The sequence below is a fragment of the Ascochyta rabiei genome, chromosome 3 (genome assembly GCF_004011695.2).
Source record: "Ascochyta rabiei chromosome 3, complete sequence".
NCBI classification, from domain to species: domain Eukaryota; kingdom Fungi; phylum Ascomycota; class Dothideomycetes; order Pleosporales; family Didymellaceae; genus Ascochyta; species Ascochyta rabiei.
In genome coordinates this window covers 372,386-398,629 of record NC_082407.1, presented here as the reverse complement: position 1 = coordinate 398,629, position 26,244 = coordinate 372,386, and the positions used below count along the sequence as shown (strand labels likewise).

Below are 26,244 nucleotides of genomic sequence, written 5' to 3'. Positions count from 1 at the left end.
GTTCTACTACTAAACTACTTACTATTAGTATAGGGCTCTACAGGACACTTATAGAGGGTTACTTACTAGTAAGGTTAAACTTACTAGGCTTATAGCCTGCGCAGAACTCTAGCTAGCGCTAGACTAGCTAAGAAGCTAGCCTTGTACAGGCCTATAAGGCAGGCAGCATAGTAAGCAGGGCAGCAGCAGTAAGTAGGCTAGGGGTAGTAGGTAGGCTAGGGGCAGGGGGGAGTAGTAGGAGGGCAGGGGCGGCAGTAAGGGTAGCAGTAGTAGTAGCAGCAGTAGCAGTAGCAGCAGCAGCAGCAGTAGCGGTGTTAGTAGTAGTAGTGTTAGCAGTGTTAGTAGGGGCGGTAAGGGCAGTAGTAGTGTTGGTAGTAGTAGTGTTAGTAGGGGTAGTAACGTTGTTAGTAGAGGCGGAGGAGTCTATATTAATAACCTAGAGAGTAGTAAAATAGGGGGAGGGTAGCTGCCTATATAGTATATTACAGCTAGCTAGTAGCTACTAAGACCTATAATATTTTAGTGTTATAGCTTACTATAAATAGTATATTCTATTCGTTAGGCTAAAATAGTTAATAGGTAGCTATTAAATAACGTTGAAGGGCCTATAGCTATACTACATCTAGATTGTATAGTTACTGTATATAGCCTAATTAGTACTAGATACTAGTATATAGGGGGTTTATAAGCTTATAGTAAAGGTTAACCTATAGGCATAATAGCACCTATAACAGCAGAATAACTAGGCAGTAACGTACTATTAATAGCTGTTAGCCTAATATACTAGTAGGTTGTAGTAGTAATATTAATAGGCTAATATACTAGTAGGTTGTTGCTAGAGGCTAATATACTAGTAGTAGTAACGTTAGTAGGCTAATATACTAGTAGTAGTAATGTTAGTAGGCTAATATACTAGTAGTAGTAATGTTAGCAGGCTAATATACTAGTAGGTTATAGCTAACGTTAATAGGCTAATATACTAGTAGGTTGTAGCTAGCTATAGGAGTACCTCTAGGTATATAATATTAGGGACTATATAGGATAGCTTATTACTTGTATTAGGTGCTAGTAGTAGGATTAATAGGCCTGTAAGTATAGTTATATAGGATATAGCTACGTATAGCTAGCTATGTGTAAACACAGCGTAATGTAGATTAACGCCTATAATAGAGAGTAACTAGCCCTGTATTTTGTTTACAGTAATTGCAAAGAAGAGGTAAACTAGAAACTAGACCTAGCTAACAATAAACAGGAGCTCTCTACTGGTTAAAGTAAGCCTAATACGTAGCAGTAGGCAGAGCTAGCCTATAAACTTACTAGATAGGATGTAGGCCTAGATATAGTAGGAGGATATCTATGTAACTACTAAACAGGTACTGTTGTAGAGCCTCTAGCTTAGTTACAGGTTCTGTAGAAGCATTATTAGTACGCCTACCTTAAGTAGAAGGCGTAACAGGGGTAGTAATAGGGGCTTAAAGGACTATAGTAGCTCTACAGAAGGCAGATCCTATATTGTATTGTCCTTAACCTTAGCAGAGTCTACTACAACTAGCTCTACTAGCTTACTAAGGAAGGTAGTAAGCATTATAGTATTAATTATAGCTACTATATTATTCTATATAGCTAGTATAGCATAGCTGTTAAGAACCTAATAGTGTACAGCAGCCTACTAGAGGAGGTGTAGTAGATAGACGTAATCTAGGAAGCCCTATAGGCTGTAGTCGACAGTTATCTAGTCTAGAATAGAGATTAGGCCATCTATCTTACAGGTAGCTAGTCCCTAGCACTAGGCTGTAAAAAAGGTATTATTAGCCCTAGATAGCACCTATATATTCTAACATAGGTATAGTATAGTTATATGTAGCTATATAAGCGTAGACTACTATAGGTAGGTATTAATAATAGCAGGCTACTAGCCCTAGCAGATAATAGGTAGAATCTAGGTAAAATTACTGCTAGTAATTATAGGGAGGCTACTAAACAGGGTAGAGAAGCTATAGACGTCCTGTAGTATATAGTAGACTACCTTAAAGTAGTAACAGTGCTGTATAGGCACCTTATTCTAGATAACTAGAGTAGTAGCCTGCAGCAGCCGCCTAAGCTCTAAGCTAAGAGCAACAGGGTAGATAGAATTGTTGTAGATATCTAATAGGATCTAGAAACAGAAGTAGGTAGTATAGCTACTAGGTAGTAGAATAGTAGCTATACCTAATAATGTAATATACAGGACTACCTAGCCTATAGAGTAATAGTAGGTATATATACAGCACTAGAGAAATGTCTTACCTATACCTACTAGGCCCTATATAAAGAAGTAGGTAGTGCTGTAGTTAGCCTTAATAGCAGTAGTAACAGTATTAAATACAGCGCGCTGGTCTATATTTAGCCCTATAACAGTATTCTAGAAGGTAGTATTCTGCCTGTCTGTATTATAGGCTAGCTTAGTAGTAAGAAGCTAATTCTATAGCTGTACTCCCTAGTTAAACTAGTATATAGGGAGTAAGAAATCTATAAGACGTTTACTAGACTCTACTAGCAGCCCTTCTATTAGATATAGGCCGTAGTTAAGGTACGCGTCTAGATCTGTAGATACTAGCAGGGTAGCAGCAGCCTTAGGTAAGTCGTTACACAAATCTACCTAGAAGGCTACCTAGATAGCAGCTAGATCTGTAACAGGCCTATTTAAGAGAGTAGTAACAAAGAAGTACTGTAACGCCTAGCCTGTAGCAAACGTAACAGCGTTCTAGAAGTAGGCTACCTAGTCTCTATTGTGTAGTAGTAACCCGCAGGTAGCTGTAGTAGCCTAGAAAGTAGAATACTCTATGCTGCTAAAGGTACACAGGTCTGTGTAGGACTGTAGACCCTATATAGTAGTTAAGAGAAGCTATAGATAGAACTGTTTACTCTATAGTAGGCTGTAAAAGTATATATAGCTAATTACAGTACTATACTAACATATATACTAGGTCTATAATAGAAGGTACTAAATAAACTAGAATAGATAGTCCTAATATAGGACCTTATAGCTATACTTATAGTTAGCGTTATGCTAGAAGAACACTATAAGTGTAGTTATAGATTGCTCTAGGCAGGCTAATAACTCTACAGTAGTAGCGTTAGCAGAGAACGTAACTATCTGCTTATTTAGTAGGTAGACTACTAGGGGTACTATAGTAGGCCGCTCTATATATACTAGGTACTTAAATAGCTACTAAACAGCCTTAGATAGACTAATATATTGCCTGTTTAGATGCTGCTTAACCTTATCTACTTCTAAGACGTTTAGTATTACCCTGTTAGTGCCCTTATAGATGTACTTATAGACATATTTAATAGCGTAGATAGTGCTGTAAACCTCTATATTAATATAGGCCTAGTACTTATAGAGCAGACTAGGGTTATATAGGATAACCTAGCTGTTATTAAGGTATATAATACAGCCCTTACACTATATAGTAAGCGTGCAGCTATTATCCTAGCGCTAATACTTAGGGTACCTGTCCTTATAGACTACTGTAGATAGGCAGTAACACTTAGAAAAGTTCTTAGAGCACTGTAGTAGAGTGCTGTTGCGCTAAGGCACTATATATAGGGCCTATAGATTATACTCTCTATATAGCCTATAAAGTATAAAGGTCTATATAACCTCTATAAGTAGGCTGTCTAGGTTATCTATAGAGGAAGGGATCTTAGCCTAGATAGTGCTATTAATTATTATAGGATCTGTAAACGCCTTATAGTTATATAGGGTTAGGAACAGCAGCAGGTGTATATAGAGTAGGCCCTGTTTCTAGTACTTAATTGTGTACACGTAGCCTAGATAGGTACTAAACAGGTTGCTCTTTACATTAGCTACTAGCTTCTACACCTTTAGATAGAAGGCCTAGCAGATTAGATTAGGCTAATTTAGGCCTGCCTTTCTAGGGCAGAGCTTATAGGCAACCTCTAGCCAGTATAGGCTAGCTGTAAAAGTAATAAACAGAGTAGAGTAGCTATATTAACAGACAATAGCTATAGAGTCCTAATAGCACTAGCTAACAAATTGTAAGCTGCCTAGATAGGACAATAGTAGGATAACATAGCGTCTAATAGGGCCTACCTAGGCGTTATTATTACCTATAATAGCATTAGTAACACTGCTATATAGGTCTGCCTACAGCTATACCTAGTTTACTTAGATCTAGGCTAGCTAGGCCTAGTTGTAGATAGCCTAGATATCTACAATATACTACTAAAACAGCCTATAGAAGTAGAACAGATTTATAGTCTACTTAGGGTAGGGGTGTAGATAGTATTAATAGTAGGTTTACTAGGTTAGTAACGTCTGTAGACAGGATCTGTCCTAGTTACAGAGCGTTAGCCCTAGCTACTACCTAGAATCCCTATAGGGAAACATTAGTACGTAGTGTAGTAGTATGTAAGATAGGTAGGCAGTGCTAATAGTAAACAGGGCGCTAGAGTTATAGGCTGCTAGGACAATAGAACAGAACATCTCTGTACCTGCTGCGTTAGGTATTACTAGGCCTAGCTTATTACTAGTAGGTACGTTCTCCCTGTAGTAGTCCTGCCTAGTCTCTAGGGCTAGTGTAAGCCTGCTGGTTAGTATAACGCAGGCGTCTGCAGCGCTACTATTAAGCTAATTCCAGGCTGTGTAGTATATAGATATATATAGGTTATTAATCTTATATAGCATTACTATTAGATCTTAAAGAATCTAGAGCTATAAGTAGCTGTTCTACTAGTAGTAGGTGTTAGTAGTGTACTGTAGGTTATAAAAGTATAGCTAAGTATACTATAGTAGGCTTCCCTTAAGAACCTCTATAGGGCTGCTGTAGTAGTATAGGGCCCTATAGATCTAAAACACCTACACGCTAGGGCCCTACGCCCTATAGCTAGTAGGTGTATAGTCTACTAAGGTAAACGTAAAGACAGCGTTGTAGGCCTATAGCTCCTTATAGAAGTGCTGTACTACTAGAGTATTTATATTAAGTAGCTAATATAGGTATAATAGCAGCAGTATAAGGGCTAGTAGGTTAACATTACTATCTAGGCAGTAGAGAGTAAATTGCAGGTCTGTTATAGAGGTAGTACTCTTCTACTTATCTATCTAGTGTAAGGTACTGTAGGCTAAACAGAGTATCTATATACTGCTAATATCATAGTATATACTATTAGAACAATATTATAGAAGTAGGGTAGTGTCCTATTAGAGCCCTATAAGGACTATCTTAGGTAGGTTATTAAATAGGTTATTACTATACTAAGAGCTAGGGGTAGTAGCTAGAGTAGCAGTAGCTAGGTTATTAGGAGTATTACTAGCACTGCCCTTATAGCGTAAGGCCTGTTCAGAGGCGCTAGCACTAGGCGCTGGCTAGAAGGCAGTTAGGCGGTCCCTCTAGAGGCTTAATAGATATAGAGGTGTAGAGAGACAGCGTTACTAGTGGCCTGTATAGGACGTCTACTAACTATAAGCATAATTAGAGAGAGAGGGAGGTAGTAGTTACAGTACTGCAGTTGCTACATAGCTAGTAGACGCCCCCTATCTAGTTGCGGCAGAAGTTAGTAGATAGGAGATAGGTCCTACAGCTGCTGTAAAATACTTAGGATAATAGCTGGCTAACAGCTAGGGAAAAGACTAGAGGGGGGGGGCTAGAACACGCTGTAGACAGGCTACATAAACCTGTAGTAAGCCTATACAGAACCTATAAAGCTTTTTATAGAAGTTTATAGGAGTAGATTACTAGAACAATATAGGGCTGCTATAGGCAGTGTAGAACGTTAGTATAGCTAAGAGTTAACGCTAGAGGGTGTACAGCTAGAAAACAACAACTTTACACATCTACTGCGCCTGCTACAGGGCTAATTAATTTGTCTTAAGCAGATAGGCAGGTAGCAGCGAGTTTTATCAGCTATCTGGCACTTATTTCAGGGCTTACAGGGGCTTTGTTAGGGAGATCACTTTAACCTGTTTATATATAAGATTGTCCTCAATCCAGCCTGTAAACACTATGACTTGATTTGATGCTCAGAGTTGAGCTTCCAATAAGCGAAAGGTATGTTAGGGAAGAAAGTGAGCAGTAGGACAAAGTGCGACCTCTAAAGTGCCAAGATAGTAGGCGAGATCTCACTTCACCGTCACCTTAATCTCAGCGTGAGGGCGGCGGGGTCGGGCCGGCGCGTTAAAATCTCCAGTTGAGTTCTATAGACAATAAACATGTACATTAACCTTATCCTTACCCCCGCAACACCATCTGCTCCTAGAGGACATTTACGTTGGCAATTCCGGCCCCCATATACAAGATGAAAAACGTTTAAAAGGAACTCGCGCATGTTGCTGAGCCTCAACATGAAAATACGAGCGTTAATACATCCTGTAGACAAGGTCAGTCTAGAATATAAGTAAAATTGAGCGCACAATGTGCTGTGAACCTCTTCTGCTCAGCTTAGGCGACTCTACAATTCATCGCTGACCATATTACGTGTACGTTTTTCCATAACAGTGTCTACTGATCGGCACTACTGGCTTCTGCTCGGGCTTATTACACATGTCGAGAGCGGATGCCCAAACAACCTGGCTGCTGACATCAACGTCAAGCAATCTTTATTCGACGAAGACCACTGAGGCAGTGATAACGAAGTGGGATGGATTATCAATGCCTATGAAGAGCCTATCGGTACGCGCAAGCTCTTCTATCAAACGCGGAACTTAGTGACGTCGCGCAGTGGCCTACGCACACACCAGCCCGGGCGTCCTGCCTCCGTTCCCGTTCGACCCCACACCGGAGCAGTTCAAACACTACCACTTCCTCAGCAAGTAATGGATAAATCTCGAATCATTCTTTCGCAACGTACTCACAAGAATTCTGAACGGTCCTAAGATCAAGATCACTAAAGTGTGAAGACGCTCGGCGACGACTGCATCGTAGACTACTGACGGTGTGAGGGCTGAGGCGGAGGCGAAGAGGGCAAGGAAGCGGTAGTTGTTCTCTTCTGACGGCGTCGTACTTGGGTTCAGTCGCAAGTAGCTGGTCCCGCGCCACGTATACCTAGGGAGCCTTCAGACAGATCAGGTTCCTTCTAGAACGGGAAACTGTAGACAATAGTGTAAGTCTAATAAAGCTTAGTGTGCTTTGGCGGTAAGAATCTTGGATATTCATCCCATAAAACGGCGTTTCTTGTAGGCAGTCACTGAGGTTGTCAATGGTATATGAAAATTTGACTTGGACAGCTTCTATCAAACTGTGGCTGACCCAGCTTTCCTAACCCAAGGGCAATAAACAGTAATCAAAAAATGAAATCGAAAGCCCACAAGGTATAATTTACCTACCTTTCTCGGTCATAGCAATTCGATCGTCTTCTGGTGCTTTCAATGCGTGAATGTTCGTATTAAAGTTCAGAGATGGCGTGGTATGTGGAGCCTCTCGCAAACCTCTTCGCTCACCTTGCAGTGTCTCTTTACCTCAGCATGGTATTTGCGGCTCGCCATGGTTCGAGTGTTCGCAATTCGTGCGCGAGCAAGATCTAATACATTGAGTTCTGAAGGACCTGCCATTTTAAGCACCTGCCCAAAGTGTGTTGAAAGGCAGCTGCAAAAACTTGCTTTTATATAGTGAAGCCTGTTGCTGGGCATAGTGCAGATACAAATGCGATGCCTATATATGATCGTCTAAGCATCAATCTAATTTACGTGGTATCTACTCACTATTTAGCGCTAAGGTCCACCATTAGCCTAATACTTCTGCATGTACTTATAAGAGGATTTCACAGCATACCTATGTAAGTCGCCTAGCGTGTCGGTTTCATTACAGGCACGTAGCAGGCAAGGAAGCTAAGACTCTCAAGCAGCGGCGATGGTGGTCAGGATCTTTGATTCAGTCATGATACGAAAAGAAATCGCCAATTATGCTGTAGTCGCGAGAATTCTTTCACGAGCCCTACACATATGTAATAGACTTAAGGATGTCAACTGGGTCGTCAGGATCGGCACCGATAACTTCCATCATCCCTACTAAGCCCGGGAAACTCACACGAGCCATTGCAGGAAATGGGTTCCCCCAGTCGAGGAACGGAAGATGACAAGAAGATCCAGAAATCAAGACAAAAGATCAGCACTACATATCGAACCCAGCGAACGAGTCAATATCTGTGATGAGGCATTGGTATCAATACTTGAGGCTGGAATCGTATGCCGGTGAGGAGCTTGACCGCAATGAGGCGGAGTATCTTTGCGCAATATTCAAGCAGCCCTACCTAGGAAGAATGAACAATGCTGCTATCTATGACACCAAGTTTCGCGACTTCCTCGCGCTACAACAGCAACCTGTTGTGCATTAAACAAAGTGGAACATACCTGCAGCGACTAGAAGCTAACGTAATGCCTGTGTAAGCTCAAAGAATGTCTTTGACTTGCACTGCACACATCTTGCGCGCCAGGAATACTCCTTAATCGTAACATAACGTTGTTCAAAACGTGTCGCGTGCGCACGTCCGTCCCACGTGCACGGACACGGTACTGCTGCAGCCTAAACCAACTCTTAAAACCATAACGACATCCAATTCAACAAGGAATTTATTACAATTACTTAGAGCTCGTGCAGTCTAGTACATCTCTGCATCTTCTAATAACCTTGAAGCAGTACTGCCATGAGTGTACTGCCATCATTGCCAACGGAGCTTGTTTGCCATATCCTCGGCTACCTACGGCCCACCACGGACCTTCACAGATACAACTTACTTGAAGAACAACAATGGGACATCAGGCATTGGGGTCGCACGGTCGCTGCTGTTGCGCGCACTTGTCGTACCTTACGGCCTATCGCCATACCTCTGCTGTACAGCCGTTATGAGGCTGCGTTTCACAGTCCAGTCATACCCTTCATCGAGCATTCAACCGTCGAATATCCTCGACACCAGGGCGTCAGGCATGTTGTGATTCGTGCAGATAGCAGCACCAACGATAAATATACGCTTACACCAGAACGGTTGTCACAATATCGTATCTGGACACAGGGCTCTGAACTGGACTCGTATATGCTCTCAGAGACTCGGACGCTCGCCTTCGAAGACGCAGGACAGATCGAACTTTGGAGACTGATCTCTCAAGCACCAAACCTAGAATTCTTGAACGTCATAGCACACAAATGGCTTATGAGACATGTTGGCAGCCCCGATCAGCCACCTGTGTGGTTGGTTCCCATCGTCTCAGCAGCTCAGGGTATTCACACAGGTCTGAAATACAGCGGCTGGTTTCAGAAGCTGCATACCCTCAGCTTCGATATGCATGGTCATTGTGGCACCTGGCTCGTTCAGCTCCTGTCTCTGCCTTGCCTCAAATCTCTAAGCCTCGGGTCCTGGGGTATGCAGCCGTATGATGATTGGGAAGTAAGCCTTGTATGGCCAGAACCGTCAGCAACATCAAGCGTGCAAGATATCAGCCTCTGGAGCGTGTCCGTACCTGCCGACGTTATAGTCAGGATCACAGACTATTGTATAGCACTCAAGTCGTTCAAGTGTCATCGCGCCTTTAACAATCGTGTCGGGACAGATATGCGCGGAAGAAAGTGGTGCGCTGAGATATTGGCCGGTTTGCAACACCACAGCCAGACACTTGCATTGTTGATCCTCGATCCTCTTGACAGACACAGTTTATGGCATTTGAACAGAGAGTATGAGCGTCTCCAGGGCTTTCAGAGCCTGGTCGCTCTAGAGTCTCTAGAACTCCCCTGGCATGTCATTATGGGCTCTCCAGCTGGCGTCAAGAACGTGCAAAACAACTGGGAACCTGTAGATGGCTGGGGATATCCCGATCTGCGCGACGTTTTGCCAAAAAACTTGAAACATCTCAAGATCAACAAGACCGAATTCAACACGCCAGACAGTAAGGGTATCGAACAAGCTTTGTGTAGCGCGCTACCTTCCCTAGACGCAGAGAATGACGTCTTCTTCTCAAACAGTATTGAATTAGCTTACAATGGTGTCCACTACTACAAGCCCCTCCCTATGAACTTCTGGCGTATCGAAAACGCCTTTCGAAAAGTTGGCTGCAGATTTGAATATAAACTTAGACTAGACCCTTAAGACTTTGGTAAGTCAAGTCAGAGCAGCACTGTATCCCTGCTGATATATGTGCAGTGTGGACCGCCTGCATGTGCAGCAAACACAATCTCAACTAATTTGCTAAAACCTTAGCTAGCGAGGGACCGGCAGGAGTGCAGACAGCTCTGCGCACCGGTGTGATAGGGTTACCCAGGAGCGTCATGGAGTTACTGGGTCTGGAGAAAGAGTGGCTCCACACAGATGAGGCGAAAACGGTTTTATTTGGCGAGGAGGTTTATGGGGATGCACTGAGGCGTCCAGAGACATCGTGTTGCAGCTAGAACCACGTCTTCAGCAGCTGCAGGTAGAGGGGAAGCTCTTCAACACCTAGTAGAGGTAGGCGCTGGCTGTTGCGCGCGCGAGAGGCAGGCCGTCCAGCTCGTTGGCAAACCTTTGCACACTGGGCTCTTGCTGCAGTGACATACAAAAGATTTACATTCCACCGCTCAGCTAATTCTGCCTTTTTATTTATGACAGTATCTAGATAAATACAATTGCAATTCAAACATGGAGTTTGTTAAGAGCTAGTTAGAAGATTTGAAAACTCTAAGTCTCACGCTATGCAAAGCCGTAAACTTTTCCAGCTTACAAGGCTCCTAAATGAAATTCAAGTCCGACAGTTTCTCCCTTAGCATCAGTCTCCTATTCTCGTTTAAGCTGCTTTGTGCCCACATGGTTTATAGCAAACTTTGCTAACACCATTGCGCGAAATATAGGTACGAGTGATATCTACTTGCCGCAGCAAGCTAGGCTGGATTAAATGGCATCGGCGACCGCAACACTAGTTACAATACCACCTCTGGTAGTCTCGACAACACGCACTCAGTACAGCTCTCTTCCAGCGGTCCTACTGAGTTGGAGTCCGGCAACCCCTACGTAGATCCCGAGCTGGTTTTTCGATAGGAGCGGAGCTAGGCGACTCATTTACGCGACCCGATAGAGTACAGGTATAGTGAGGCGTGGATCAGTGCTCTTGCAAAGCCATTGTTAAGGCATGAAGGGAGGGTATAGACAGAGGACTTGGACGAAAAGCATGGCGCGGGTACTGAGTTGATAGAGTCGCCCGGATTCAATTGGCTTGCGTTGTTTTAAAGAGTTATGTCGAGATGACATGCGCGTGTTGTAGTAGGCTCGAATTACGTTAATTATTTAGATTTTATACTTTTATCATGGGCGTTTGCTTATAGCATTTTGGGGGGTATTTTCACTGATTGCTGCAGGTAGGGATTTATAGTTTATCTTACCTGTTTTCAGCTAAGCTTGAATATCTGCTTGTTTGCACCGTCGGATAGAACAGGTCAAATTATACAGAGGAAGAAGGTGACGCTAAAGGTAGTGTAATGTATCATCGATTTGTCATTTTTTCTTTCTATTCAATTTGCTACTTTGTGCTTGCATTGTATTACTTCTCAGGACCGCCACGCTTCTCCTTCTTCGACTCGTACTTGGCACCAAAAAAGCGAGGGACCCTTTATTGACGGTGCTTGGAGTCTACAAGTCAGCCATGGCTTCCTTACTCTCATTGACTGCAGTTTTAAGGTCAATGTTCGACCCCTTCCTGTCTGAAGATAACGTCGCGACTTGAGCCTCTAAGACCTAGAGTGAGCCTTGGATTGTATAGACAGACGAGAGGATTTAATCTAGGACCTCCTTTGCTTCCCCGTCCGCATTGTTGGCAAAGTGATCAGTAGTCAGCGAGGTAAGCTGGGCCGTGAATCAATTGGCGGCGAGTTGCGCAGTCTCAGCAGGGAGCGCGTCGAGCGAGGATTGGATACCATACAGGGTGGTAGCTACTTCTGCAGTGTTACTATCGGTCGAAGTCTTTGTATCCTCGAGCTTGGTGGCAAGAGCTTCGAAGTGCGCAGTGATGGCCTAGATTCAACGCACCCAGCCTCATCTCGGGCAAGCTGTTGCTGGTAAACGGCGACTTGGTCCTTGTGATCTTCCAATTTAGCTTTGTGGAGGAGCGCTAAGGGCTCAATCGCCTCAATTTCCTCAACGATATCGCGGTTCTTGCCGCGCAGTGTTACTGTAAAAGGTTATGTTGTGGCCCACATCTGCAGCGAGCGTTGAGGAGGAAAGCGTTGACGTTATGTAAACGGGCCGCTGAAGCACCGCCGACTGCTTAAAGCACCGACATGGCGCCGCCAGATCCACCAGATCTTGCCAAAGGGCGTCGCCAATAACAAAGCAACACACATACAACAACACAAAAAGCAAAATTTCAACATAGAGCCCTGCACACTAAAAAAACATTAGAATCTATCTTAACCCAGCAAGGATATACTATCCTAAGCTTCCTAGAGCCTCTAGGCGTCTAGTTGCTGCACGCTGCCTAGTTATCTAACCTGTTCTATTACAAAAAAAATCAGATTCGCAGAGCACAGACCACCTCTGCAATAAATATCTTATCTTATCTTATCTTTAAAAGATCTTATCTAAAAGAACACAAAAACTAACAAAATATCCTATCTCTACTAGATAGCAACACCTACACAGCTAAAGTAATTCTAAGGAAAATAGACACCTACGCAGTAAAATACTATCTAGAACTAACAAATAAGATAAAACTACTAAAAAAACACTAAGAGATAGGTAGCTAGTGCCTATTACTAACTAAAACTAGGATATAGATATAACTGTTAGATTAGATAGTAATAGTAATAAGTTAATAATAATATATTAATATTCTGTTCTTATTCTATATAAGGGTGATTTTTATCTTATCTAGGTTTTAGTAGGGGCCCCTGTACAGTTTCTTAGCAGGTATATTACCTAACCTATTTCTCTAATACCTTTTATTTAACACACTCTATTAGCTTAGAATCCTATTATAAGCTATGTAAACTAGTTAATTAACTCTTTAATATAGGGTCCTCTAGTTACTCTTATATCTTCTTAAGTAGAATATCCCTTAATATACCCTTCTAGCCCTTAATAAGTCCTTACTAATTAAGAAAGCTAGCCTATTTACTAATTAGTAACAACTTTATAAATCTATCTATAATTATATTATTAGATAGGATATATTCTACTTTTATTCTTTTATAGTTAACTTTTTATTATAACTAGTAGTTATATATATTAATATACTAAAGTTTAGTATATATCTTAGTAATATCTATAGTAACTAGACGTATTATCTATATATTATTATATTTAATTATTATTATTAGATTGCTTAGGGCTACCTAAAGCTCTTTTAATAGTTAAGAGGTAAATATTACTTCCTTAGCTACTTAAGTTAGTGCTAGAAGCTTAGTCTTAGTAGTTAATGTTGTAATAGTATCTTATTTTGTTGCTCTCTAGGTAATAAGTCCTCTAAATAGCTTAATAGCGTATTCTTAGAAACTCTTTTAGTCTAAAGTGTTATTAGTAAATAATATATTACTTATACCTTTAAGTCCTTTACTCTATCTAAAGTTAGGTAATAGATTCCCTATCTTCTATAGCTATAGAAATACTTAGTTAGCAGTATCTTAGTGTTTATTTCTTAGGTTAACTAGAAAGCGTGTAATATACGATATAGCAAACGCTATATTAGGTTAAGTAGTTACTACTATAAATAATAAAGATCTAATTTTTTACTAATATTAATTAATCTCTAGTAGTTTAGCTAGACTGTTTCTAGGCTTAAGTTTAATTCTAGATATTAGCGTATTATACCTTATATCTTATCTAGTTACTAATTAACTAATCTTATTAATATATATAGCTTGTAACAATTAAATTATCTACTATAGTCTATTATATTAGACTTCTATACTAAGGAACTATTAAAGGTTATATTCTCTAGTATATAAATATTATTTCTATATCTGTTTAATAGTATTAACGTGTTTTACTACTAAGCAGTCACTACTACTAAGTAGTTACCCCTTACTAACATTGCGACTATTATAGACTATTATAATAATACTACTATAATATAATATGTAATTAACCTATAATAAACGTATACTCTACCTTACTATCTAGGCTACCTAAGCTACCTCTTCTAATACTATAAAACACGTATCTAGAGTATTTAACGTTCTCTAAACAACGCTAGTATAACAACGTGCTAGAAAGTACACCTAATATAACTATTAACCTAACTTAAGTAAGCTAGATAAGATAGAGAAGGAGGTAATAGTAGTACGTATACTTAAGCTAGATATATAAGAAATAGGCGCTATAAGAACTATAGTGTAAGAAATAGCTAATAATTTCCTTACTATATATAACGTACCCCACAGGCGAGCCGCTCAACGGGCGAGCCGCTTACTTTTGCTAAGCCCCCACTAAACTTCTCCTCCTACACTAATGTCTTCTCAACAACACCATTTAGACGCGTTAAAGGAAGCTTAGATACAGCTTGCGCTCTAGGCTCTTAAACAAGACGCGAATCTCTCTTAGCGACGCGCTGCAGCTATCTACAGGGTTCCTTAAAAGACACTAAGCAACTAATATATAGGACGACCTTCACGCACAGATTCTATAGCTAACTTACAGAAGCTGGACAACAATAAGGAGGAGGTAATTATTAAGCATGTTCTTAAGCTAGATGTGTAAGGATTTTCTTCTTAGCTTTTAGATGTAGCTACTATAGCCAATTCTTTGCGCGCTAAGCGTAATCTAGGCCCTATTAGCGTAAACTGGCCTAGTACGTTTGTTAAGCAATACCTAGAGCTTAAAGTTAAGTTTAATCGCAAGTACGACTATAAGAGAGCCCTCTGTAAGGATTCTGAGGTTCTACAGGGCTGGTTTAGCCTAGTAGCTAACATTAAAGCTAAGTATGGCATCTAGGATGAAGACATGTATAACTTTAACAAGACAGGCTTTATAATAGGCCAGATCTCCCTAGGAGCAGTTGTTACAGCTTTAGAACGACAGGGTCGGCTAAAGGCTATCTAGCCAGGCAACTGAGAGTGGGCTACGGCTATAGTGAGCATTAATGCCAAAGGATAGGCTATTCTAGCCTTCCTTATCTTTAAAGCCTACTACTACCTCTCTACCTGGTACAAAGAAGAGGATCTGCCTTACGACTGGGTTATTAGAGTCTCTAATAACGGCTGGACTACCAACAAGCTTGGTCTTAACTAGTTGAAGCACTTTAACAGGCATACAAAGGAGCGTACTATTAGCACCTACTATTTACTTATTATTAATAGTTATAAGAGCTACAACTCTCTTAAATTCCAGCAATACTGTAAGGATAACAAGATTATTGCTCTCTGTTTGCCTCCTTACTTATTACACCTTACACAGCCCCTTAATGTAGGTTGTTTTACTGCTTTAAAGAAGGCGTATAGGCGCTAAGCTAAAATACTTATATATAACTAGATTAACTACATTATAAAGACAGAGTTCCTGCCATGCTTTATACGCGCCTATAATGCTGTAATTACTTCTAAGAACATCTAGGGAGGGTTCTAAGGTGCTGGATTGGTCCTATTTAACCTAGACTAGGTTATAATAGCCCTTAATGTGAAGTTGCGCACTCTATCACCACCACTACCTGTTAACAACAAGCTCTGGCAGTCGCAAACCCTAAGCAACACCCTTAAACTTAGGTTGTAATTAACGCTTGTAAAGATAAGGATTTAGAGGTATATAGATAGTTCGCCTACCTCTATAGTTAAGGCGTTTAAGAAGGTAGTAAAAGGGGCAGCAATAATTGCGCATAAGCTAGTGTTGGCGCAACAGGAGATTACTTAGCTTTAAGCTGCTAATAAGGCAGCTATATAACAAAAATTACACAAAAGAAAGCAAGTTTAGGCAGAAGGGACCCTAACAGTTAAGGATGGCCTGTAATTAATAACTCTAAAGGAGTTTAGGGCGCGTAGTGATAGGAAGAAGGTAAAGAAGCAGGTGCGCGCTAAAGGAGGTAAGCCCTCCTAAAGACGCTGTGGACAGTGCAATCAGACAGGACACAACGCGCGAACGTGTTAGAAAGAGGTAGAAGTAGTTTCTAAATAGTATTACAGGCTATACTGCACTTTACAGCACTAAACTAGGTTGTTTTAGGCCATAATAGGGTGGAGTTTAGTAAGGGCTTAGCAAAAGTAAGCGGCTCGCCCGTTAAGCGGCTCGCCTGTAGGGTACGTTAGTATATATAACTTTAATAAGTCTAGCTTTATAATAGGTATAATTGCTGCTTAGATAGTCTTTATAGGCTCTAAGAAGTAAAGTAATTCTAAGAAGATATAGCTAGGTAATTATAACTAGGTTATAATTATCTAGAGCATCTACACTAGTAGGTAGGCTATTCTACCCTTTATTATCTTTAGTAGTAAGGTCCTTATATTAAGCTAGTATACAGAACTAGCTTATAACTAGGTAATTAAGACTAGTACTAATAGCTAGATAATAAATAAGCGTAGTATAAAGTAGCTAAAGTACTTTAATATATATATAAAGGAGCGTACTATAGGCATATACTATCTACTAATTATAGATAGCTATAAGAGCTACTAGAGCTATAAATTCTATAAGTACTATATGAAATAGAAGATTATTAGTTTCTATATACCTTCTTACTTATTATACCTACTTTAGCTGCTTAATATAGGCTGTTTTACCCCTTTAAAGCAGGTATACTCTACTAAGATTAGTAGCTAGGTAAGGTACTCTATTATATAAGTTAAGAAAGAGACGTTCTTACTAGCCTTTTATATTACTTTTAATAAGGCAATTATAAAGGAAAATATCCTAGTAAGCTTTAGAGGCTCTAGTTTAGTACCCTATAACCTAGAGTAAGTGCTATTAAAGCTTAATATAGTGCTTTGCATACTAACACCTCTACTACTAGAGGCTACCCTATAGAAGTTAAAAACGCTAGCTACCTTAAAGAAGATAGAGGTGTAATTAATACTAGTTTATAAGCGTATATAAAGGTATAGAGAATTACTAGTCTTTTCTCTTCTATAGGCTGTTTATTTACTTATAAAATGTATAGCTATTATAGGTTTTAATTTAGTATTATAGGTATAGAAACTAGCTAGTATTTATAAGGTAATAGCTACTCTAATAGAGTAGTGTAGTTATAAAAGAAAGTATATTTAAATAGAGAAGAGTCTTATAGTAGGTAACATATAGGATTTAATAGCTAAGAAGAACTATAGTAGTAGAGAGGTAGCTAAACAGCCTATAAAGAGGGTATATAAGAAGAGGCACTATAGGTATTATAGTAAGACTAGCTATAATATATATACCTATATAGTAGAAATTATAGATATAGATAATAGTAACGCTTCTAAATAGTATATTAGGCTAGAGTAATTATTAGTATAGTGTTGTAGTGTAGTAGTAATAGTCTATAATAGTCGTAATTTTAGTAAGAAGTAACTACTTAGTAGTAGTGACTACTTAGTAGTAAAACACGTTATCTACTTCTTATTTGTACTTTAGGTAGTATGTAATTATAATATTGTCTATATAGAAGAAGATAATTATTCTATCCTTAATTATATAGTATAGCCCTAATAGTACTTATTTAAATCTAATTCTAGCTAATATTACTATAAAGTCCTTCTACTATAGTAGAGAAGAGAGATAGAGTCTATATAGAGATATCTATACCTTTAGTAAGGTGCCTATCTTCTAGTATCTTCTTATATCGCGCAGACGAGCAGGTAGCTACCTAGTAGATTGCTCTCTTCTTAGGCCGAGCATGTAGATTACTACTAAGCTGCTCTTCTACTCTAAAATTAGCTACTAAGCTTCTAAGATAAGCCTATAAAGCTCCTTTACGCAAGATTATATAATCTCTAATATTCCCTTTATATTTAAGTAATGTACTACACACAGAATAAATAGGCACTAATTAAATTAATTAATTACCTAGGTATAGTCCTCTAAGCTCTGTTATAGTTATAAGCTTAACTTCCTAAGCATAGTAGATCTCCCTACGCACTTAGCAGCAAGCTTATTAGACATTACTTAACTGCTCTAATTTTGCCTAATTATCTTTTTATTCTAACTCTACGACTGCTACTATAGGTAAGCTAGTTACCTATAATGCCTAAGCTCTCTTAGGTATCCTAACAGGACCCTATTAACTTAAATTAAGGTCTAATTAGCCTAATTGGTTTATTTAACATATGTAGCACGCTAAGCTTTAACGTACTCTACGGGTAAGCGGATTAAACAGGTAAGCAGATCACTCTGCTAAGACTACACTAAACCTCTACCTTACTGTACAATGCCTTAACAACAACATTAATCTACGCCCTTAAGAGAAGCTGCGATACAGCTTGCGCTCTAGGCAATTAAATAAGACGCAATGCTTACTATGTAACGCGCTGCAGCTATATATAACGCATCTTACAGCATACTACACACTTAATACACAGGACAACCTACACGAGCTAATTGTACGCTAGTTTAACAGATTATAGACCAGACTAAGAAGAACGTAATTGCTAAGTACATCCTTAAGCTAGATGCATAAGGATTTGCCCCTTAGCTGGCTGCTGTAGCTAATATAGCTAATTCTTTGCGTGCTAAGCGTAATATAGGCTATGTTGGCATAAACTAGCCTAACACGTTTGTTAAGTGCCGCCCTAACCTTAAAGTAAGGTTTAATCGCAAGTACGACTACAAGAGAGCCCTCTGTAAGGATCTAGAGATTATTAGGGGCTAGTTTAGGCTTGTAGCAAATGTTAAAGCTAAGTATAGCATCTAGGATAATAACACATACAACTTTAATAAGACAGGCTTTATAATAGGCTAGATATTAACAGGAGCAGTTGTTACAGGCTTAGAGCGTTGAGGACGGCTAAAGGCAGTGTAGTAGGGTAATTAAGAGTGGACAACGGTTATATAGGGCATTAGTGGCATAGAGTAGGCTATTCTACCCTTTATTATCTTTAAAGGCTGTAACTACCTCTCTACCTAGTACAAAGAGGACAATCTGCCCTATAACTGGGTTATTAGAGTCTCTAAGAACAGATAGACTACTAACAAGCTTAGTCTAGACTAGTTAAAGTACTTTAATGCCTATACAAAGACGCGCACCTAAGGAGTATACTAGCTGCTCCTTATTAACAGCTATAAGAGCTATAACTCCCTTAACTTCTAATAATACTATAAGGAAGTAAAGATTGTTACACTGTGTATGCCTCTATACTTATCTTACCTCTTACAACTACTAGATGTAGGTTGTTTTACCCCTCTAAAGAAGGTATATAGGCGCTAAGCTAAGAATCTTATATATAACTACATTACTTATATTACTAAAACTAAGTTCCTACTATGCTTTATAGACGCCTATAAGGAGACATTTACTTCTAGCAATATCTAAGGAGGCTTCTAAGGCGCTAGAATAGTCCCCCTTAACCTAGAACGGGTTATAATAGGTCTTGATGTCCGCCTACGTACTCTACCGCTACCTACTGTAGAAGATAAGCCCTAGCAGTCCTAAACCCTAAGCACTACCCTGCAATTAGGGTCGTAATCAACGCTAGTTTAAGAGAGGATTTAAAGGCATGCAAGCAGCTTACTAACTTTAATAGTTAAGGCCTTTAAAAAGCTTACTAAAGGCGCAGCTATAGTAGCGCACAAGCTAGTGTTAGCTTAAAGGGAGATTACTAGGCTTCGAGCAGCAAATAAGGCTGCTACGCGACGTAAATCGCATAAAAGAAAGCAATTACAGCAGGAGGGAGTCCTAACAGCTAAGGAAGGCCTTTGATTAACTACTCTAACTAAGTTTAGGGTGCGTAGTAATGGTAAGAAGGCAAAGAAGCGAGTGCGTGCTAAAGGAGGGGAAGTAACCTAAAGACGCTGTATAAAGTGCTACAATATTTTACATAACTTACATATATGTAAGAAGGCTGTAGAAGATGTTTCTAAATAATATTATGTACTGCACTACTGTATACAAGGCTAAAGTGGGCTAATACAAGCTATAATAGGGTAGAAATTTGGTGTGGTCTTAGCAGAGTGATCTGCTTACCCGTTTAATCTGCCTACCTGTGGAGTACGTTATAACATATAGGATTTAGTAGATCTAGACGCTAAAGACGCCCTAGAGATGCATAATAGAGCCCTTAGGCTACCTATTATAGGCTCTGCCCCTACCTAACTGCTAGCTTAATTAACCTAAACCTAGAGTGCTTAACCTAACAAGCCTTCTATAGGCCTAATAATCCTTAAGACCTATAACTAAGAGCTCCTTAGGTATAAAATAAGAGCGAGCAAGTAGGCAGCTAAGGCTAAGAGCCTTTAGAAGCTCTAGAACTATGTTAATACTACAGTAAGCCTAGTAATTCTATTACTAGTAATAGTAAAGCTTATTACCTAAAACACTATAATGCTATAATCGCTTATATAAGCCCTAAAGGAGGAGCTTACTCTAATAGATATAAGTACTAAAAACTAGGTTAGAGTAGAGTTTAGGCAGCACCTAGAAACTGCTAGGTAAGGCTAAGCTACTCTATAGGATTAGTATTAGAAATAGTTATACCTATATATATAAGCTAAGTTACATAAGCTCTCTAAGGTTACTAGAGAGCTTACTATATAAGATTTCTTAGATACCTTAAGCTACTAGATTACTCTAGAGTAGGCCTGCATAATAAGCTAAAGGATTATCTAGGACAGTATTCTAGGGCTTAAAACGCTTAATCTAAACTAGGTTTTAAGGGTCTTTAGTAGGTTAATATATAAGTATACTATAAGATTAGGTAAAGATAACCTAGGCGTTTTTATAACCTTTAGTACCTGCTTAGACGCTCTATCTAGCTAAAATAACGCAGGCAGGAGCTCTAGGAACAATACTAGCAGCTTCTTAGAATACGTCTGCCCTTGTAAACAAAAAGGCAAGACCTATAAATAGAAGCCTACTAATTACTATTTCCTTAAAACTGCTGTTAGAGGGAGCTTCTTACTACCTGTTTAGATAAGTAAAAAGAATAAGTAAGAGACTTACTAAAGGCTTAGATACTAAGAGTATAAGGAAACCTAAAAGGTAATAAAGTAGCTTAGATAGACTGCAAACGCTCTATTAGCTATTACTTTAGCCGCTACTAGCTAAACTAAGAAAGTGGAGTTTCCTAGCAATGTCTAAGCAGCTCTAATTAATCTAAAATTAATAACAAATCTAGTAGAGAACGTAGGATCTAGAGTATATAACCTTATGGATTTTAACGCTTATCTATTAACAGATAGTACTATTTTAGACAATAGAGCTACTACGCACCTAGTTAACAGCGCTAATTAGCTAGTACCTAGATCTTTTTGCCCTGCTAGGCCTACTAACATAGTAGAAGTAGGTACCTAGGCACTCTCTATCTCTAGATAAGAAGCTTACTTGTTTAAGAACGCTCTATATAGAAAGCGCAGCCTAAATACTAAGGACCTGCTTCTTTAAGACGTTGTAGTAGTAGAGGGTTTCTATGTTAACATAATCTTAGAAGCTTACCTCTAGAAGAAAGGAGTTTAGTACTTAGGACTAGACAGCTTCCTTTAGGTAGGATATATTAAAGATCTTAATAGAAGCGTTGTATGTGCTACTCTCTAGCGCGCCTATAACCTTACTTTCTTTAAATATAAGCTACTTTCTCTCTATTCTCTAATTCTTAACGTAGTAATAACAAAACGCTCTTATAAATCCTATCTACGTAGCTTACCTAAGTAGCTGTAGCACACCTAAGCTAGTTATCTAGGCCTAGAAGCTCTCTAAGTACTAGTAAAAAGAGCGCGCAGCGTGTATATTAACAGAACGCTCTAAAAAGATTATAAGATTTACTTAATAACCTACGCTAAGTAAGTAATCTTATAGAGAAAGAGAGAGAGACTAGTATAACTGTTTTAGAGAGTTAGCTAGGACCTATTTAATATGCCGTTAGGTAGAGAAGGCAAATTATAGACGCTTATAATTAAGAAGTACTATAGTAGGAAGCTCTTTATGTTTACTTTATAAGGTAAAACGTAACTAGAGATTATATAGGTTCTTATAAACTTTATAAGCTAGGTATATACCTAGTATAAGCTCTAAATCTATAAAATTAGCTAAGATAATAATATAGTAACACTTCTATAGAAAGGGAGCTTAGCATATAAGCACTAGGCGCTTAATTAGAAAATAGATATAGATCTCTCTCCTCTATACATATATAAGCCAAATAGAGAAGTAGAAAGAGCTAGTTAAGAGATAATTACAAAATCTATTAAGATAAGGAGTAGAGTAAACCTACCCTAGAAGCTCTAGCTAGAGATTGTTGTAGCGGCAGCATAGCTCTATAATATAAGCCTATTGCACGCATATAAGCTACAGAGCCTAAATAAGAAGCTTAATCTCTAGTTTACTTAGTATTTCTATAGTATAAGTCAGAGCAGGTAAGGGTAGCAACAGTAGATTTAAGACCTAATTAGAGCGGGATTTACGCCTACAGCTGCTAAGCCTACCCCTTAAATAAGGAACAAGTAGCTAGGCGTAATTAGAGGGGCTTTAAAGTTACTCTAAGGGGGCATATTAGCTACTATATAGAGTACTAAGCATCTTACATCTATTAGATATAGGTCTCTATAATTAACTAGGTTATAATAACGTATAACGTAACCTTTAATAAGAAGCTCTTTTATAATAGAGTAGATAAATCTACTACTATAAGCGCTAAAAAAGTAGAGGTAGTAGTAGAAATTCTCTATAAACCTAGCGAGATTATAAACGCAGGAGAAGCAATTAAGCTCCCTAATAGAGACCTAACGCTTAGTAAGTCCTCTAAGCATTAGCTTAGGGGTAACACTTAGGAGTAATCTTAATTACTAGATAGCTAGTCTAGTAATAAAGGAGCTTCTAAGACAGAGACTGTACGCGTAGTAAGCTTAGCTAGTAAGCTACTAGAGATCTGTACAGAACAACACTAAGAAATAGACCTTCTATTCTCTAACCAAACGCCTAAGCTAGAGCTACTAGCCTTAGGTAGGGAAGCTTCTAAAGAGGAGAATCTAACTAACGGCTTACAGGAAGTGCACTTACCTAATTAGGAAGGGAGCGTGCTAGTAGATAATAAGAATCTTAAGGAAGAAGATCTACTAAGACCTGTATTACTAATTGTTCTAATACCTTCTTAAAGGATAATAGAAGCAGATAAGGTAGTAATAAGACGCTTATATTAATAGAGAGTCTAGAGTCTAGCTATAAGGTAGAGCTGCTAGATAGATAACTATAAGCGTAATAAACCTACTAATACTATAAGGATAGAGTAGGATAGTACTTAGTAATAAGCTCTATAAGAAAGCACAGGTACTTCTAGCTTATCTACCTACTATTTAAACATGCAAATAAATATAGTATAAGTAGAAGAGAGCTTATTACTATCTACGTAGTGCTTATAGCGTCTGTCTTAAAGAAGGAAAAAATCCCTTTAGAGCAGCGCACGCACTGTAATAAGCTCCTACCTTTACTAAAGAAATAAAAGGATCTTACCTACTACCTACTAGAAGCTCTATTTTACTAGGCTTATAAGAAAGAGATAGCCACACTTATAGAAAAGAGAACCTAGAAAGAAATAGACTAAGTAAGCGCCTTAGCTAGGCCTCTACTACTTAAATAGGTCTTTATATATAAGCTAGATTAAGATAGTTACTTTCTTAAATATAAGGTAAGAATCTGTATACGCAGAGATCTACAGGCTAAGGATTTAATTATCTTAACCTACGCTATAACACTTGCCTCTAGGTCTTTTTACACTATAGTAGTAATAGCTGCCTAATTTAACCTAGAGCTCTACTAGTATAACGTTATAGGTGCCTTTCTTAACGTAAGCTATAAGTATTAACCCTAGGTGCTCTGTAAGCTGCTAGATAGCTTTATAAAACTAGAGAAGGTAGTTCTACTTCTATAGACTCTATATAGATTACGTAATTTACCTATTCTATAGTATAAGAAGCTTTTAGCTACCCTCTAACAGCTCGGCCTTATTATATTAAAAGAAGAACCTTACCTGTTTTATAACGCTAAACGCTAGATAGTGCTACTATTCTATATAGATAATATTCTACTAGCCTTCTATAGAGATAATTAAGTAGCTACAGAGAAACTTATAAGCTCTTTAATAGCTAAATATTAAATAGAAGACTATAGAGCTACTAAGTAGTTCATAGGAGTACGTATTATCTGTAACTAAGCTATAAAAACTATTACATATACGCACAACACCTATATTAACAAGCTTACTACTAAATTTAGAGTAGTAGAGAAGAGGTCCTTCTCTATAATTCTGTTTCTAACAGAAGAGCTGCTTAAGCATAACAGGCAAGCTTTAAAACAAGAAGTTAAAGCCTTATAAGAGCGTGTAGGTTCTATACTTTATATAGTAATTATAATCTAGCTAGATATAGTATATACTACCTTCTAGCTATTCTATTATCTAACTAACCTAGGAGCTACTTACTTTAAGTTAGCAGCTTAGGTTATAGCTTACCTCTACTAAACTAAGTATCTAGAGATACGCTATAGTGCTTACTAAGGTAGCTAATAACTTATCTATAGGGACGCGTTATTTACTAATAATTAGAAGACTAGATACTTCTCTTAGGGGTATATTATGTAGCTCTTTAGTGGTCTAATTATCTAGAAAGCAGCACGTTAATTAATAGTAACAACTTTAACTACAGAAGCTAAATTGCTAGCGTTAGAGCACGTAGCTAAGAAAGTAGCAGCTTTTAAGCAATTTTTGTATAAACTTTAGCTAGATATAGGGGTACTGTAGGAGATTTTCTATAATAACTAACAAACAATCTAATTAATAGTAGAAGAGAGTAAGTAGCTTACTACTTAGCTGCACTATATAGATATCTAAAATATATAGTTAAAATAAGAGTATACTAAGGGGAATCTCTAAGTAATATATCTTAAAACAAGTAAGATGCTAGCTAACAGTCTTATAAAAGCGCTTCCTAGGTAGGCTTATAAGTGCTTTATCTTATATTTAAACCTGTTTAGTATAAATTATAAAGAAAATAAGTAAGTTAATAGAGGAGTAGAAGATTATAGTATTGCTAGGGAGGATAGCCCTCTCTCTAAATAGGCATAAGCTTCTACAACTACTAGTAGCAGCTCCAAGCGCTTAACTAGTAGCTATAGAGCTTAATAAATTCCTATAACTATATATAGAGAGAATAGCCCCCTCCCTATAGGTATATAGAAGCTTCTCTAACTAACCTAGCTAAGAAGAGTACTTAAAATAAGTACCTATCTCTAGCTAGGTTCTTTACTACGCAGATAGTGCAGCGTAGGTTAGTTGCCTACTACAAGCTTATTAGCTAATAGAAAGAATAAGGATCTTAATTACTTATAGAAGTTGTTACTCTACCTAAGTAAATAAGCTTCTCTACTAGCTTAATCCTAAATAGCTTAAGCTAAACGTTACTAAATAAGCTATTAGTCTACTCTTTATAAGCTCTATAAAGATAAAGACCTATAGAGGGTAGTATAAGTACCCCTTAGTATAGCGCTAGCAGTACCTACTCTAGCTACTAACCTTATTAATATATACTAGCACTAAACTACTTACTATAAGCGCGTTAACGTAGGCCTTATAGGGAATAACCTTATAAGTACCCTATATTAGGTTATAAGCTTATAGAGGGGGTAGTAGAGGCGCAGTAGTAGTAGCAGAAGTAGCTAGAATAGGGGTAGGGAGCGCAGTAGTGTAGGCAAGAGTAGTAGTAGTAATAGTAGAGGTAGTTGTAGTAGTAATAGTAGAGAGGGTAGAGGTAGAGGTAGGGGTAAGGGTAAGAGCGTAGGTAGTAAGAGCAGCTAGAAGGGGGCTAAGGGGCGCGTATAGGGCAGCGATGTCTATAGAGCCTAAGGGCCTAGTAAAAGAAGCTTAGTTAGCTAAAGCTAAACTAGGGGTAGAGGTAAGCGTGTAGGGGGTAGTAGTAAGCTTATAGAAAAGTAAGCTAGAGTATAAGAGCCTAAAAGTATAGAGGTATAGTGTAGTAGTTATAGTTATAGGTTTAGGCTTAGGTAAGCCTATAGTAGTAGTAGTAGCAGCTTAGTAGCAGGTAAGAGTAGTAGAGGTAGAGGCAGTGCGCTGCTTACGCTTAGCTTTAGATTCTTTCTATATAAAAAGTAAGTAAAAGGCTAAAAAGAGTAGGTAAATAGGTCTAGGAAGCTTAATAATAAGCACATAAAGCCTATTAAAACAATACTAGAAG

General features: G+C 38.6%; 1 protein-coding gene across 1 annotated transcript, besides 43 other annotated features; it reads left to right on the top strand.

The window, feature by feature from the left end:
• Positions 1-260: part of a mobile genetic element that runs on past the window's edge.
• Positions 261-310: a tandem repeat.
• Positions 311-857: a mobile genetic element.
• Positions 858-869: 12 nt separating this feature from the next.
• Positions 870-5,981: a mobile genetic element.
• Positions 2,150-2,214: a tandem repeat.
• Positions 3,215-3,372: a mobile genetic element.
• Positions 4,756-4,800: a tandem repeat.
• Positions 5,982-8,643: 2,662 nt separating the features above from the next.
• EKO05_0001821 (uncharacterized protein) lies at positions 8,644-10,077 on the top strand (the record flags this gene model as incomplete). The annotated part of the gene is made up of 1 exon (XM_038946794.1): positions 8,644-10,077. The coding sequence occupies one exon, from the start codon at positions 8,644-8,646 to the stop codon at positions 10,075-10,077; it is 1,434 nt and encodes a 477-aa protein (XP_038795297.1).
• Positions 10,078-12,302: 2,225 nt separating this feature from the next.
• Positions 12,303-12,585: a mobile genetic element.
• Positions 12,500-12,535: a tandem repeat.
• Positions 12,583-12,735: a mobile genetic element.
• Positions 12,723-12,746: a tandem repeat.
• Positions 12,732-13,929: a mobile genetic element.
• Positions 12,747-12,783: a tandem repeat.
• Positions 12,884-12,892: an inverted repeat.
• Positions 12,884-13,530: a mobile genetic element.
• Positions 13,522-13,530: an inverted repeat.
• Positions 13,930-13,990: 61 nt separating the features above from the next.
• Positions 13,991-14,048: a tandem repeat.
• Positions 14,049-14,158: 110 nt separating this feature from the next.
• Positions 14,159-14,316: a mobile genetic element.
• A 2-nt stretch (positions 14,317-14,318) lies between these two features.
• Positions 14,319-16,187: a mobile genetic element.
• Positions 15,181-15,392: a mobile genetic element.
• Positions 15,184-15,392: a mobile genetic element.
• Positions 15,190-15,386: a mobile genetic element.
• Positions 16,188-16,651: a mobile genetic element.
• Positions 16,652-17,343: a mobile genetic element.
• Positions 17,278-17,323: a tandem repeat.
• Positions 17,338-17,454: a tandem repeat.
• Positions 17,351-17,454: a tandem repeat.
• Positions 17,455-17,459: 5 nt separating this feature from the next.
• Positions 17,460-17,693: a mobile genetic element.
• Positions 17,692-17,695: a direct repeat.
• Positions 17,696-17,960: a long terminal repeat.
• Positions 17,696-18,198: a mobile genetic element.
• Positions 17,696-26,244: part of a mobile genetic element that runs on past the window's edge.
• Positions 18,180-18,335: a dispersed repeat.
• Positions 18,198-20,064: a mobile genetic element.
• Positions 20,062-25,777: a mobile genetic element.
• Positions 25,417-25,426: an inverted repeat.
• Positions 25,417-25,469: a mobile genetic element.
• Positions 25,460-25,469: an inverted repeat.
• Positions 25,715-25,831: a tandem repeat.
• Positions 25,793-25,831: a tandem repeat.
• Positions 26,007-26,110: a tandem repeat.
• Positions 26,085-26,206: a mobile genetic element.
• Positions 26,230-26,244: part of a mobile genetic element that runs on past the window's edge.